The sequence below is a fragment of the Lissotriton helveticus genome, chromosome 12 (assembly GCF_964261635.1).
Source record: "Lissotriton helveticus chromosome 12, aLisHel1.1, whole genome shotgun sequence".
Classification (NCBI taxonomy): Eukaryota; Metazoa; Chordata; class Amphibia; order Caudata; family Salamandridae; genus Lissotriton; species Lissotriton helveticus.
Genome location: NC_136073.1, coordinates 904,935,493 through 904,951,290, shown reverse-complemented (window position 1 = coordinate 904,951,290; position 15,798 = coordinate 904,935,493). Strand labels below are relative to the sequence as shown.

General features: G+C 45.2%; 1 protein-coding gene across 3 annotated transcripts in view; it reads right to left on the bottom strand.

The window, feature by feature from the left end:
* MINK1 (misshapen like kinase 1) overlaps positions 1-15,798 on the bottom strand; it is a 631,604-nt gene that overhangs the window by 67,048 nt on the left and 548,758 nt on the right. For all 3 annotated transcript variants that reach the window (XM_078670621.1, XM_078670619.1, XM_078670620.1), the window contains 3 exons: positions 13,169-13,280; positions 8,593-8,766; positions 2,588-2,731 (listed from right to left, as the gene is read on the bottom strand). In XM_078670621.1, the coding sequence (XP_078526747.1) occupies positions 2,588-2,731; positions 8,593-8,766; positions 13,169-13,280 (430 nt within the window). The remainder of the gene's footprint in view (positions 1-2,587; positions 2,732-8,592; positions 8,767-13,168; positions 13,281-15,798) is intronic.

The window sequence follows — 15,798 nt, the reverse complement described above, 5'->3', positions numbered from 1 at the left end:
GCGTCTCGCAGCCAAAACTGTTAAACCTACTCTTAGAGAAGGCTCTACACCCCAGATGGATTACCCTTTGGCACAACTCATCAGGTTTATACTGACTGAAAATGAGATTCACCACTCATAAAGGCTGGTTTTCTTTTTAGTATTGACATAGCCACAACGCGTCTGAGGGTTGGTGATCCTGTGTGCTAGAAGATCCGACAGCCAAGCATGCAAAATGAAAAGGCAGGAAAAGACCGCAGATAATTCAGTTTTTATTGGGTTCATGCTGATACCGTGCACAGACAGATAGGCATCGCTTCAGGTGTCCAGTGTCTTTGAAGAAGGGGCCACACTGACACCACTGACTGCCCACAGCCTATTGGAGTGCAGCGGTACCATACTGCCTGAAACTCCTCTGTGAGGAAATGGGGTGTAAAAATATGTGGTGGGATTGGTTGACCTCACCATGTAATACACTGCCAACCCCTTTAGGACCAGTCATGTTTCATTTGCCAAACCCTCAGCTCAACCCTGGGTAGCTGCAGCACTAGGCAGCAAGGTCTACACCAAGGAACAAGAGTTAAGCATTTAAACAGCACCAGAACAATGAAAGAAATCGGCAAGACAACAAAGAAATCTGACAACAATTTATTAAATAGACTGTATTTTTAGGTATTTTTAGACACCACAACAAAAAAGATCCACTGGAGAGCTCTGGAGATATAGAATTTATAAGGTATCAAGGTATTTTTACTCAACCACGAACAAGCATTGGCAAATTCAACAAACTTGACACTTCTAAACTTCTCGCTATAAAGCTTAGGCTGCGTGTATTGCGGTCACTCTGAGTCACTTTAGGTGACCAGCTCCAGTGAGGAGCTAAACAGGGGGACCAGCAGGAATCTCAGAAACAGTCACCACAGCAGATGTCTCAGGCTCACCAAACTCTCTTGCCTTCCTTCACCCATGACCTATATCTGAGCTACGAAAGCCTCTGGTGGAAATGCAGGAGGGAGGTGACATGTCCTTCCAGAGCTGGCCCCTGTTGTATCCTTTCCTGGGGGTAGTTACAACATTTCCTCAGGAGGGCAGAAAGCGGTCTTGGTGGCAGGACTCCGGTGCAACCGGTGTGGGCAGAGGGGACTAAAGGCAACAAAGTAGCAACTTTACAAAAGTTGCACACCGAAAATTATTACATTAATTTTGACACGAGTATCAAGTCTGCCTTAATGTGACAAGTTGTTTGGCACCTAGGAAGACCTTCTTTGCAGCCCTGTGCCAGAGTTAGCACAGCTGAGGGGTCAGCGGGTAACTCTGTTTTCGCCAATTGGGCAAACAAGCTTTTCCACCATAAAAAAGTACAGTTTAGTATTTTTACTACCAGAACATGTAAAATTACATGTTCATACCCATGGGATATGTTGCACCCTGCTTTAGGACTCTATAGGCCTGACATATGTTATGTTATGTTATGTTTATGTCTCTTTCATAGCGCACGGCTACCCCGAGGGGTGTCCCGGCGCTAGGTGTGACTTGCACACATACCAGGGGGAGGGCTGACTTTGCCATTACTTAAAATGGCAAAGTCAGCCAGCAATTTAAAGTGCTCCTCCAGTCTGCAAATGGCGGGCTGGGGGTTTTGTTTTATTTGTGTCTCACCCTGAGTGGAGGGTGGCACAATGAGTGCTGCAATCTGACATACCAGTTTAAGGGGAAGGGCAGCGGCACTGAGGTCTGGTTAACACGCCTTAGTGCACTCCCCGAGTCCAAAAACCAGACGCATCAGTCCAACGCGTGTGTGGTCTACCATACAAAAAGAGGAATTTCCTTACATACAGATGATAAAAATAGCATCGAAGCCTCAATCCATGCGGCACTCTGCAGGGGACAGGAACTAGCGGACTGGAATTTAAAAAAATGAACAGGGTGAACCAGCCCTAGACCCTTCGAATGACATCGATACATGCTGCTTGAATGTCAATGATGACCCCATTTGTCTAGACAAAGACAACAGAAACGTTTAGCAGTCAGGAGACCAGCACCTACTCAGATTGTTACTATGGTAGCTCCAACGTTGTGCTCCGGGCAGAAGACGTGCTGTGTATTGCCACCTTGTTATTCACGTGCCCCAAGCCTCCAATTATTGTTCACAGGGTGTGTATCAGTCAGGAATAAATGTTGGTTGGGAGCAGTGAATGTATCAATTGTGGCAAAGGCTAAGATGTAATTTAGTTCATGTCTACCTAGGAGTGCCTCAGGACAGTGATACTATGGAATGTGAGTGCCTTGGGACAGTGACACTATGGTTGTGAGTGCCTTGGGACAGTGACACTACGGAATGGAGATCAAGAAGAAGCGCTCCGAGTACAGTGCGTTGGCACAGGTCCTGCACAAGAGTAAACATCTCACTAAGATGAACAGAGGCAAGCACAGGACGTAGCCCCTGTGGGTGTCGGTGTCAGGTTGAACAGAGGAAGAGACCAGATTTCAGCAGTGCTGACCATGTTTGGTTTACATATAGAGTTGGGAAAGAGGTGTAGCTTATTGTGTGTCTTATTGCTGGGTTGTGAACCATTCAACAGAGAAAGGTTGAAGGTGAGGTTCTTACCCGAGATGGTTATGAGCAAGTTGAGACCCTCTAAAACGTCCATCTGTTGGAAACGCCTTCGGTTGATCAAGCTGTACACCTTCCCCTGTCCACTACGATCGAGAAGCATCAGTCCATTCTCTGTCCCAACCAGAAGGTTCACCCCTAAAAAGAGGATGCAGAACACAGAGCTCAGAGGAAAGGTGGCCGAGCAACAACAAGAAACAAGCATAACTTGAACGTTCTAGTCACACACCATCCATTCATGTTTATTTCTTGAACCTTCCATAGTCACACACAACATAAATTAACTGTTCCTAGTGTTTAGTGCATATAGCTATAAAATATATTTGGTCCATTCTGAATCGGATATTAAAATGTCTTCTGCCTATTTCTACTATCGCAGAATTCGGCAATTAGGGACCAATAATTACATGAGTCACCAGAATGTGGGACCTCTCTCAATTTGATCCATTTGGAATCCTCCACCCCCCTATGCTCTGAAGCCTTAGTCTGGTTCTTGCCTGCTTTAATCTATTAATTTCCCTTTGCCTGGACAATGATGTCTGCTTAGATTGGTCCCTTACTAAAGCATTCAATTCCAGATTTAGCATTGTTACCTTCCACGAAGTAACTACTGGATGGTCAATGCCACTGTTCGTTGTTTACTTCCACATAATTTAAATAAAGTCAAATGCTTCTCAGACCAACTAATGGGATTTTCCTGACCAGGACCGTAGCTTGCATTTTTAACATATCTCCCCAAGCAGGTCAGGTTTGTATTAGACCAAAAAGTACGCCCATTTATTCTATTGTACCTAATAGTTTTATTTCTCGAATTTCAACGATCAAGCATCTTAAGTTCCAGGTTAACATCCACTGGTAAAATAGGATGGTCACTCAGATCCGTCCACAGTATCTTAAACTGAGTACATGCTCCAAAGAGTGGGTACGATAACACCATATAGTCAATTAATGACTGCCCCCGGCAGCATGGAAAGTTAGGGTGGCAGGGGAGTCCTCTGGGAATCTCCCATTTAATATAACTAAGTCATTGGCTCCCAAACAATCTAAGAGACTCCACCCTCTCCTATCCGATCGAGTATGAGCCGGCAACATTATTTCAGGAACAGACCATACATCTTCTAATTCTCAGGTGCTAAAGGCCAACGAAGAACAATTTGAGATTTTAGCATTAAAATCACCTACCCCAATTATTAATGTGCAATCTTCACAGGTACTGAGTCTATGCACAAAAGAAAGGATGGAGTCAACAAGAGAATCGGACGCCGTACCTAGAGGAATGTATATGTTTACCAATAAAAGGACCTTGTGTAACATTACCCAAGGTCAGTTTTAAACACATACAGAGATTTGACGGGTGAATAAAAACCAATGGGTTCCATATTATACTTTTACTAAGCAGGATAACTAGACTTGTGTGACCTTTTGCTGAAGGTTTTGCTGCACAACAGAAGATAAATAAATTCCCAAAACTAAAATCTATGCGGCTCCATGTTTCCTGAAAGCACATTGTTCATGGATGTTAAATCATTAGCAAACTCAATTTAAAACTTGGGTATCCTACACCTGCCACATTCCAGGACAGGATCTTTGCCCGGTGGCTACCTCTGCAGCGTGGGGAGTTTTAGATTTCCTTTAGGAGCATTCAATGATCCCGCTACCTAACTCCACTGTGCCAATTCAACTTCCCCACTAGATTTGGGAGCCCTTTGATCCTCATGTCCCGCAATATTATTCACTCTTTTCCCTGTATTACTAGCAACCGAGATTGTGATAATCTCTTTCAGGTTTAGGGGCCCCATGCTATTCATTGTCACTCTACAAAGGGCCTTGTGATGTCTTCTAAGACAGTCAGTCTGAGCAGCTACTGGCTCCTGATGCAGAAATACATCAATCACATTTTTCCTAAAATGGTTAACATTCACCAAGACTAACATTGAAATTATCCCAGAGCTAAAAGTAACTTTCGGATGCAGGAGCCCATTTCGATGCACCAATATAACCCGCTCAATATCTCCACATGTTGTTAATCTCAGGTCCTCAATTTCAGATAGTAACTGCAGAAGGCAACTTCTATTAAGTGGTCAGTGTAATATTTGTATACTTTGTTCACATAATTCACAAGAGATATATCTCCTGTAATTGGGAGGGGGATACCGGGGGATTAAAGGTCCAGGTCTGATAGTGGATAAAGTCAACGTTTCGACCCGACTTGACGGCAAAAGAGGAAAACTTCACTTGCAGCCACACAGATCTTCCTCAGGAGGGGGGACTGGATATTACATTGTGTTTGGCCAGGTTATGAAGACCTTTCCCCTCTGAATTTCATTTCAATTCCCTACACTTGAGCACCTTTTTTGCACGTCCCGGAAGAAACATCCCTTACCCTCTTCCTGACCCTTTCGGTTTTTCAATTCATTGTTTCATAATTAACAAAAAGACATGCCTTTTTGAAATCATTGGTTGTTGCACATCTTATATCCTTGAATGAAAATGGTTTCACGCAACCGTGAGCTGACCATTTGGATGCTCAAAATTGTAGAGAGATTAGTGTTGAAAAAAGCAATTATCCTTGAGAGATTGTTCCAGGACCATTGATTTCTGTATTAATCGACACCCAGGTCCAATGACTTTTTGTTGGGTTACCCCATTGATTAGAAAGGAAAAAATGGTTCAGCAACAGTTGCCTAACTTGATTGAGAGCCACGACATTTTGCGTGATACTCAGTCCGGCTTTTGGACTGGCTTCAGTACCGAGACTGCACTGTTGGAGGTGGCAGAGTCAGTTAGAATGTCTGTGGACATGGGATCACCAGCTCTGCTGGTGCTCCTAGACTTATCCGCAGCGCTCGATACGACTGACCACCAAATCTTGGGTCAGAGACTCCAAGCAATAGGAATTGGCGGGTGGTACTCACCTGGCTTAAGTCCTTCCTTAAAAATCATACGCAGTAGTCGCCCTGCAACCCCACCCGTCAGAACCCAAACAACTATGGTTGCGGTACCACAGGGGTCGGCTTTGAGCCCACTTCTTTTTAATATGTATCTGGCCCCTCTGTTCTCACTTATAGCTAACTGGGGAGTGAAGGCAATGTCATATGCACTTTTCTTTTAAAGACCAGTCAGTGGATTCCTTCACAAGATTTAAGGGATGCCTGAGAGACATCGTCCAGTGGATGAACAACAATAAACTTAAACTTAATGCAGAGAAGACAGAAGTGTTGTTCTTCGGCAGGGCTCTGCCGCCAGAAGCTGGTATTAGGTGGCCAGCTGAAATGGGCCTGCCACCCACCCCAGTGAAATGGGGAGTAGATGTCTCCTTCACAGCTCAAATTCGGCAGGTGACAGCCTCATGCTTCAGTAAATTAAGAAGCCTGAGGAAATGTTTACATTTACTGCCGGAGGACTGTCGCAGTCATTGTCCACGCCACAGTGACATCTAGGCCGGACTATGTTAACTGCTGGAGTCTGTCCGCTTACCTGTTCAGGAGACTGCAGATGGTACAGAACGCGGCTGTGAGATTGATTAATCATGTACCATTTCGTCATCATATCTCTCCGCGTATAAAACAGCTTCACTGACTGCCGGTAGCAAGAAGGATTGAGTTTAAGTCTCTAACTCTGGCCTTTCGAGCACTACATGGTAAATGCCCAAGTTACCTGAAACACCGGCTGTGCCATTACCAACAAAACCGCTCACTGAGGTTAAACTCTGCTTGCACACCTCGCTTTGTTAAAGCTCGCTTAGGGGGCAGATCCTTCACAGTGGTGGCAACAAAGCTCTGGAATTCCCTGCCGAACAATATGGTCCAATTCGAATCAGAGCCGATGTTCAGAAAGTCCTTAAAGACCTGGCTCTTTAGCCTTGGTTAGATCTGTTTGGCCTTCCCTCCCTTTTCATCTCGCTTGGCTGCCTACTGCTATAGCGCCGGGACACCTCTGTTTGAGGTAGCTGTTCGCGCTTTATAAATGTCTGTATTATTATTATTCCAATAAACTACATGAACCGGCCAAAAATATAGGGAAGAGATCAAACGATCCAGGGTGGTTTAATTCCTATTATACAAGAGCAAATCAGGCATTAGTAAAGACCCTCCAAGAAACAGGGAAACAGTAGGCTATTAAAATCAGACTATAGGACAGTGTTAGATGCATGGAACTCAAGGAGCAGGCATGGACAGATTTAGATCAGGCAGCAGAAACTGGTGATAGTATCCTATTCTGGAAAATTGTAGTTTCACCTTTTCTTAAAGAGTGTTCTTCACCTACCCTTAAGGTCTCCGTTTTGCCAGATGCCTGGATTTCTACCTTGGGAGCTATTTTTTACCTGGACAGTGCGGCTATTAACGTAACACTGGATACCTTTAATAAAATTAACTTCGAGCCTTTGGAGTTAACCACCATGGAGAAAGTTAGTGCAAATGGTTAAGAATAAGGTCTAAGGAAAAGCCCCGGGTCCCTGTGGATGCTTTTAAGTCATACCCCCCCCCCCCATGGGTTCTGACCCTAACCCACATTTTTAAGGCAGCAGTAAATGACCATCTCCCGAAAACTTGGTCTGAAAGTGTGATCGTTCCCATTTTTCAAAAAAGGGGACCGAGGCGATGCTAGGTGCTATCGGCCTATATCACTCACATTCTTCCGTGAAAACTATGGGTGGAGTAATCTTTGCAAGGCTGGAAAACTGGCCCCAGGAAAAGAGATTTTGACGGAGTCACCATTCAGGTTCAGGAAGGAAATAGGCACCATGGAAGAGGCAATAAATCTGAAATTCTTTATTAGTAAATATGCCATGGCAAGGGAGGGGCACATACACCTCTGTTCTGCGGATCTATCCAGCACCTTCAACCTTGTGAACCATGCTAAATTATGGCAGGTTCTAATAGATATGTGTGTCCTAAATGTTATCTGTGTCACCCCTCCCAGCAGTACGCCTTTTTAACATCATCCGTGCGTTATGGCAAAAATGAGGAGTGTAGAGAAATTTCAAGTGATCCGAGGCATTAGGCGGAGATGTGTGCTTGCACCACTACTGTTTTTATTTTATATGAACAGGGTGGAACGATTTCTGCAGAACGTGAATGCTGATGTCCCCAGGGTGGGTTCCCGCTTTACCCCTATCTTGCTTTATTCAGATGAGGTAGTGCTTATTTCCAGGATGGCAAATGGCCTTCACCGTTTGATAGATAAGTCTGTAATTTTAATGGAGAGCAGAAATTTGAAAATTGGATTTAACCAAGAAACACATCATGTTTTCGAGAGACAAAGGAAGCGGCATTATGCTCAGGGTCAAAATGAGAGTAGTTAGCTAGGCATCACTTTTTTACAGAAAGAAGACTGCCTATCCCACTTGGACACCGCCAAATTAAAATTTATAAGACCATTGCTGCTGTTTTTAGTTTTGCTAAAAAATTAAGAAGCACACCAATAAGAGAAATGACTAAATTGTATAGAAGCAAATGTCTCCCAGTAGCTATCTAAGGTTCCCCAGCATGGGGTAAGGAGAAGCGTAACCCGCTGCAGGTGCAAGATTTTTTTTTTCCTATGTAGGCTTTTGTCAGTGTCAAGTTTGACTCCTACTATTATAGTACACGATGAACTCGCCATTGTAGCATTGCAAGCAATGGCTAGACTATGGTTTAGCATTAGACGACTGATAAAATCAGGTAGCTACTCTAATTTGGCTCCCATAAGGGACTCACCAGGGACCCCAGAGAGCCTTAAAGAGAAACTAGCCCTGCTAATAGGGAATGCAGGAATACATTACTGGGGTGAACTAACTCAAGATGGTAAGCTGTTACCATGGGAAGATCGAAGTAAGATGTTCGGGCGGTGTGGGGGGGGGGGGGGGGGGGGGGGACTGTCGAAATTTCAATATCTACAATTGAAAAGCTGGACCCTCTGGAAGTGGAAACTATCTGGAAGAACAGCTTGTGGGGAAACCTCCAGGAAGGGAGGTAGGGTCAGTCTGGTATTGGGATCTGCAAGAAATAGACTCTCACCCCATAGTGCTGCGCAGAGGATTTCAGAGTTGAAGCGCTTCTTGTACTTGCGGATTTCAGGAGTGTCGCTGTGGGGACGTATGTTGGTGGGGTTGACGTTGACCACTGATCCCTTGCGTGCCTCTAACTTCAGCTGCTCCAGGCGTGTGGCAGCATCACCGCTGACAAAGGAGGCTGCAGGAAGGAGAGAGACAAAAAACAAATGAAAGAAAGCAGCTAGGGCTCAGCCATAATCAAACAGAAACAGCAGAGATAGGTGGAGGCAAAACATTATTACAAATTACAGAAACCCTAGGACAGAAGCACGAGGGAGGACGCTGGCAAGGAAGTAGTGCAGAGTTAGTACGGGTAAAGTAGTAGACCACACGGATACGTGTTTAAACTGCAGACATGAGAGTGAAAGCCCGGGTGGTCCTGGGACCCTTATATGATTTAAAGTTTTATGAAGCACAAGGCAAGGAGTCAAGAGGCACGTATACACAAGAAGGCTGGGAGTTAGTCCAGTTATGACCTCTGCTATTAGGATGTTCTCGCTGCACTGACTTTGAGGAAGGAGAGAATGAACTGTACTAGTTGGATCTCCACCTCTACTATCTGGCCACAAGACTCATCGCGATCCACAACTGGTTCGCAGGCGGCTGGTCCGACCCGGCGTACCGGGTGGAACTCCGATCATTGGACTTCCCACAACTCCAGGCCTACCTGTATGGGGCCCCCATACTGCAGGTCCTTCACCCTGTCACCCGAACGGTGCTCATGGCCTGGCGCACAGCCTTGCGCCACATGAAATGGGACGGGAAACTCACCAGGCAGACGCCCTTGTGGAGTGGTGTTTGGCTGAAAGAGGCCTCATCTCTTCGGGACTTCCGTCGGAGGGATCATATTGGGATCTCGCTACCAGGGGACGTCTGTGTTGGGGACCACATCTGATCCTTTGTAGATTTACAACAGCGCTATCCCCTCCACTCCTCCCAATTTTATAAATATTTACAGCTAAGGCATGCCCTTCGAGTACATATTCCGTCTCGCACCTCCTTCCCGGAACTCATCCCCCTTGGGGCTCAAGTGATGATGGGGAACCTGGGTAGAGGGGGGTGTAGCGGATTTACCGCTCCCTAGTGAACAATGGCCCGCATACTTAGACTTGTTAAGTGCCCGGTGGGAGGGCTGGTTGGGTCCCCTAGAAGATGCAGACTGGAGAGATGCTCTCATGGCACCCAAGATTTTAACGACGTCCTCCAATTGCGTCTAGTCCAACTCTACTACCTCCACATGGCATACCTCACTCCTGCGCACCTATACAGCGCCCATCTGCGTCCCTACCTGACCTGCACGCGATGCAATCACGCCCCTACGGACTTCTACCACATGATTTAGCAATGCCCTGTCCTTGCACCATTTTGGACGGGGGTGGAAGTGGAACTCACACAGACCATGGGGAGGACGGTTCCCCATGACCCACTACGCTTGGTCCTGGGTGTGTTTGACAGCCTTGATGGTTCTCGGGCTGATAAACGCTTCCTAGGAACAGCGGTGGTGGTAGCGAAGGGCGATATAGTAGCACTCTGGTCTCAGGCCAAACCCCTTACTATACGGAATTGGAGACGGTGAGTGGATTGGTGTGGAACTCAAGAGGTGCCCCTCTTTGAGGCCCGGGGCTGCCCCGAGCTTTTTGGCAAGATATGAGGCAAACGGTTCAATCTACTGCTCTAAGGGACGCGTGTGTGTCTTGTACAGGAATAACCATATGCAAGTGTTTTTATTCAGGTCAAAGAGTGCCTTACAAGTCTCTGTCGTCTCTCTCTCAAATGTATTTTATCCAAAAAATTTGCTTGATTTTGCTGCCAATGTATTTTGTGATTTGTTCTTTAAAACCAATAAACTTGATTATCAAAAAAAAAAAAAAAGGTATCTGGGACGTAGTAAGGTCCTTGGGTACCTTTTGGGACATGAAAACTAAGTTGATTATAAGAAGGAGAATGATTTTTGATATGTGATGATACTACACCACTAAAAGGCGTATACAACTCCTTCACAACCTTACTTTTGAACCGGTATGAAATTCCTGTGTAACATGGAATGAAACGTGTTGACTGGATTTTAATATATATACATTATCAATAAAAGATTTGGATAATCAAATTGGATGTGGACTTCTTTTCTGGTGCACCTTCCTCTTGTTGAAAAAATTCCTGGATCTGATTTTCAGTGGCACCCAATGGCGGCAGGTGCTGGAAGAACTGTGCACTGGACACTTACTTTGATGTATTAGGATTGAGGTACGCCGCTGAAGCATTTGTTTTGTACATCCTGATAGATATCGAGAATAGGCACTTTGTGTGTTAACACAGTGGTAGCAGCCTAGGCCTTGGCTGAAAGGACCTTCACCCTTATGAAGGCTGCTTCTTGGCCAATGGGAAGCAGATCTCAATACGAAGGACTATCTACCTTGACAGAGCTGTTTCCTGCACTGCCGTGTCCTTCTGTGCCTCAGAGAACCCCACAAAGAGCTGATTCTCCACCCGATGATCTTTGGTATGATCGATATAAAAAGTCAAGGCTTTCTTCGGGTTGAGCCAATTAAGTCTCTCCTCCTCTTTCGAGGGATGAGGCAAAGTAAATAACGCTGCATGGCGTAATGGATTTTCAGGCGTGAAAGAGTCATGAATTAAGGCCCAAAGGCCTCGCTGGTTCTCAACACCAGCTTGTCAGGAAATAAAGGGGGGGGGGTCTGCTACAGCTTCAATTACTATTTAACAATCAACAATGCGGCTCTTTTACAATCATAGGTTGTTGTGTTTAGACATCTGGGTCGCCTGGTGCCAGCCTGTGGCATCTGGCTACCTGCCTCTGGACTGGTGGGCAAGAAGAAGGCATAGCGTAGGTACCCAGCAATGCTTTGATCGGAGTCTAATTGAACAGCAACAGAGGTTTGGATGAAAGCTGTTGAGGCTGCTGAATTTTAGTTTGCCTTAACTTCCAAAGAAGTAAGTTATAACTATAAGTCTAATTCTTCAGCTGCAATAAATATCACCATAGTAAGAAGTACTTTTCAGCGGATCTTTAGGGCCAAAATGCAGGTCAGAGGGAGCGAAAGCTACATAAAATGTGGCCTCTTCTGGAACTCCATCTGTTGAAACATTGACAATGACCCTGGAATCTCCCGGTGCATCGGGATCAGCTGCAGAATGAGCTCTAGGCAGGGGACCACGAGCACGACCAAGAGGCACCTGATGTCCTTGTGAGTTCTCAGGCAGAGAGAGGAGGGGCCGGGATGAATCCTGCTGAGCCTTTTAGTGCTTTAACTTCAACTTACCGAAAGACTTGGGCAGATCCTCGTCCGTGAACAGCCCCAAGAGCAAGACCATGCCCGAGTGTTTCTTATGGTAGCTCAAGTTCACATCCGAGTCATGAGCGCACAACCTTCGCACCACTTGGTGCTGTGCCTGAACCCATATTCTAGAGGCATTCCTTGAGGGAGTCTGTGACAGACATTTTCTGGCAACAATCCCGACACAGATTAAACCCTGCAGCTTTAGGAAGGGACATGTTTCCTCGGACGCAGGTTTTTGTAGTAAAATGTGAAGAAAAAAACTTGTCAACTGATGAGATAAAAGTGGGAGCAAGCTCTGGAACAACAAACAAAGACACGAAAACATAGGAAGAGACATAGACGCGTAGGGGTGGCCCTTATATGAGGCTCCATCACCCCTTCCAGGATGAAATGAAGCCAATGCAGAACAGCAAGGTGCCACCTACAGGCGCCGGAGCAATATTCTTCCAAAACCTTCAGGATCCAGTCTAGTGCCTGAGGATATCCTAAAGGTGAGGATCTGCAGTTAGAAGTATTCATCAGGATGCGGGCCATAAACATGTGCTGGATTTGTCATCTCTGTCTTACCAGATTCCATTGGACAGTGAAGAAGCAGAGGGAAGACACAGCAGAGACACTCTGCCTGCTAATGCTGCGGCAGGGTGTCTCGCAGCGATACAAATAACCTGTGAATTCTTCAGAGATACACCAGACCTTTGCCTGAGACCATCAGAGTGGCAGAAAGCAATCTATTGTGACCCATGATGGTGTCCCTGCTCGGGCAATATACTTGAGTGCTGTGTATTTCAGTTTCATATTAAGAGGAGAGACACGGATTCTCAAAAACCTTCTGTGATACTTTAGAATTGGTTCGAAGAGAGGTGCATTTTATAGGTGAAGATGCACAAGCCAACTGCCTTTCCTAAGGCTGGGCGAATCGAAGCTAAAGTCATCGTCTTAAACCACATTTTCAATATTTTATGAATTATTCTCTCTAGCCTAAAACTGGCTTTCAATATATTGCTTTTATCCCAAATACGGGAGAGGTGGACCAAACCCTAGGATCTTCCCTGAATCAATTGGCATTAGCTGAAAGACGACTCACAGACTTCAATGGCAAATTAGGCATTTTGGGGTGACGACTAAAGAACCAGATGCTTTTATAAGGCAATGTCCAAGGGAGACACCAACATTTAAAGTCCAAGGGAAGAGAGTGTGGAAACTGGGGGCCTGTAATGTATAGACGGCGAAACTTTACAGTACCTGCTATGGGAATAGTGTCGCCGCTCCCGCCCGTCGTCTGGTAGATTCCCAGATCCACAAACATGGTGAAGGAGCTCTTCCCGGGGGCTTTTACGAGCCCCCTAGACTGGTACTGCAAGAAAAGAAACAACGAGAGACCATTTAAACTCTGTCACTTTTTGTCAGACGTCACTGCCTCCATTTATGAAGCTATGCTGCCCATCTCAAACATACACTAGCTTTCTTTACATTTTTGTCTGGTTTCACAGTAAATGTGCCCAACTGGAAAAATATAAAGGAACATTGTGAAGCCAAAGCCCGACTCAATGCTGGTCACAAATCGGCTTACGCTTTGAGAGGAAATGTCAGGAAAGCTTACTGATGAGCTGCTGCATAACAACAACGAAGCCAAAAACAGGACAAAAAAATAGAAGATTGTATTTAAATCAGGACAACAAAATCTGTGTCTTTTGTTTGAAAACGGCTTTCAGCAAAGCTTGGTTGATGCACTGAAAAGGTTCAGCAAGTATTGTTGGCTGTCCTGGTCAATGGTGTTTGCAAAGACCTAACAGAGTTGTATCTCTCTACTTTAAAAAGGGGGGGCGGGGGGGTTGTTGTACATCTGTGCCAATGAGGAAGAATCGTTGAGTAGTGGGAAAGTCAGAGGCTATTGGCAATAACGAGAGGCCTGCGGCAAAGTCAGGGCAGTGGCTTGAGTGGCACATTTAACTTGGGGATACTTTTATCGTGGGAAGGTAAAAGATTGTCATGGACGAGGGTCAATGGTGCTGAGCACTCAAACGTCCCTACTAGGAACTATGGCCACAGAGACGCGCTTGGGCTGCGTGCTCTGAAAAAAGTAATTTGTCCAAAGTCGAAAAACACGAGTACTTCAAACCCCTGGCAGGCAAGTGGTTGTGCCGATCTACAGAGTGTAGAGACCTAGATGGAGGGCTCAACCACATAGACAGACAGTGCTCCTGTGATGGCCTTCATGCTGGTTTTGGTCTGTAAAGGGTTTTCTGGACTGAAGCATGACCTCTGCTGTGGAGAACAGTGCTCTGGGTGATGGGCAGGTCTGACCACAGGAGGAACTCTGGGCAAGAAGAGAGTTACGGTTACCACACAATGGGCCTTGCAAATGTGATCTCAAATACTGTTGTAGTGAGTGGGTATAAACACTTTGAGATTCGGGGTACACAGTTTGTTTTGAAGAATAGTGAGTTCTTTGGGGTATGACTAGGGAGGCAAGGGACTGGAAAGCAGCAGAGAACAGAGTTTATTAGCGGGCGAAGAACTACAGTACAGGAAAACCAGTGCACTTAGTAAATGGATAAGGTCGCCTATTGGTGGCCAATTTGGAAGTGGCGTGGAGAATAATTTTGTAGTTGTAGGTTGAGGAAATTGTGGGTTGAGTGTCCACTATGTGGAGGAAGAGTACTGTGAGCCTTGTAAGTTCTTCACTCTGTGCTTAGGTTTGTTTCAGTAAATCTGTGCAGAGGTTAAGGTCAGAAGGCCAGATGTAGTCTAGGCCCCAGTTGGTCTACAAAGTGCTTTAGTTTGCATGAGAACAGCAGCGTGGGGCCATCAGTGTCAGGGAATACTATTTCCAAAGTTTGTGGGTATGCCCTATGACCTGCACATCTATTAAAAACAATATTCAATTTCTTTCAGCCATGTCCTTGAAATGACAGTATTTTAGGGTGCTCTCATGGTGTTGCAATACCCACCCACCAGGGTATACATCCACTAGGACTAGAAGCAACCTAGAACAATATTCAACCAAAATACACCAAAGCAACCAAGTGGTTGTAACTATTATCAAAATTTCCACAATGTGTGGTTCAACCCGTCATAAATAAATGTCCTTTTGTAGAAATTCACAAAGAGTCTTGAATCCGGTCCTTATACTTGTTTTATTTAATTTCCTCATACATGGAGATCAGCAGCAGCCGACGTACGTTTCGCCCCCCTGAACTTTCTCACGGCTTGGATTTAAAAAACTGAGTTCACTTCCATATTTTCAAATCGTAAAGTCGTAATTAAATACCCTCAGTCATGATCATTCAGACAAAAATTGTACACTATCAGTCTGACTGGCAGTTATATCAACTCCTGTTTAAAATACGTGCATCTCGTCTCAGAAGTATAATTGACGATGTTGCTCTTTTATAGACTCGGGACCTTGATACGTCCTCTCTCGGTGATCCCAGCACCTCGTAATCGGCAGCAGACTCTTTGTGGATTTCTACAAAAGGACATTTATTTATGACGGGTTGAACCACACATTATTGAAATTTGGATAATAGTTACAACCACTTGGTGAGCTTTGGTGTATGTTGGTTGAAAACAGTTTCAGGGAATGACCGTCTTCTATTACTCTCTTTAGAGCTGTGCCATGGCTTGCAAAGGGAATATTACAGAAAATATTGAGTCTTGCTGCTAACCCAGGACAGCGAGATACAATGAGTGTTATTTCAAACGTAATGGAAGTGTCACGCTTACATTATCGGACATTGATTTCATTATATTTGTAACTGAACCTAAAACAAGGATTGTTTTCTCCAAATGGATCGAGTGTTGGAGCCTCAATGTGCACCCGCATCACAATAAGCATCGGAGTTTGGATAAAATACCACATTGAGTGAAAC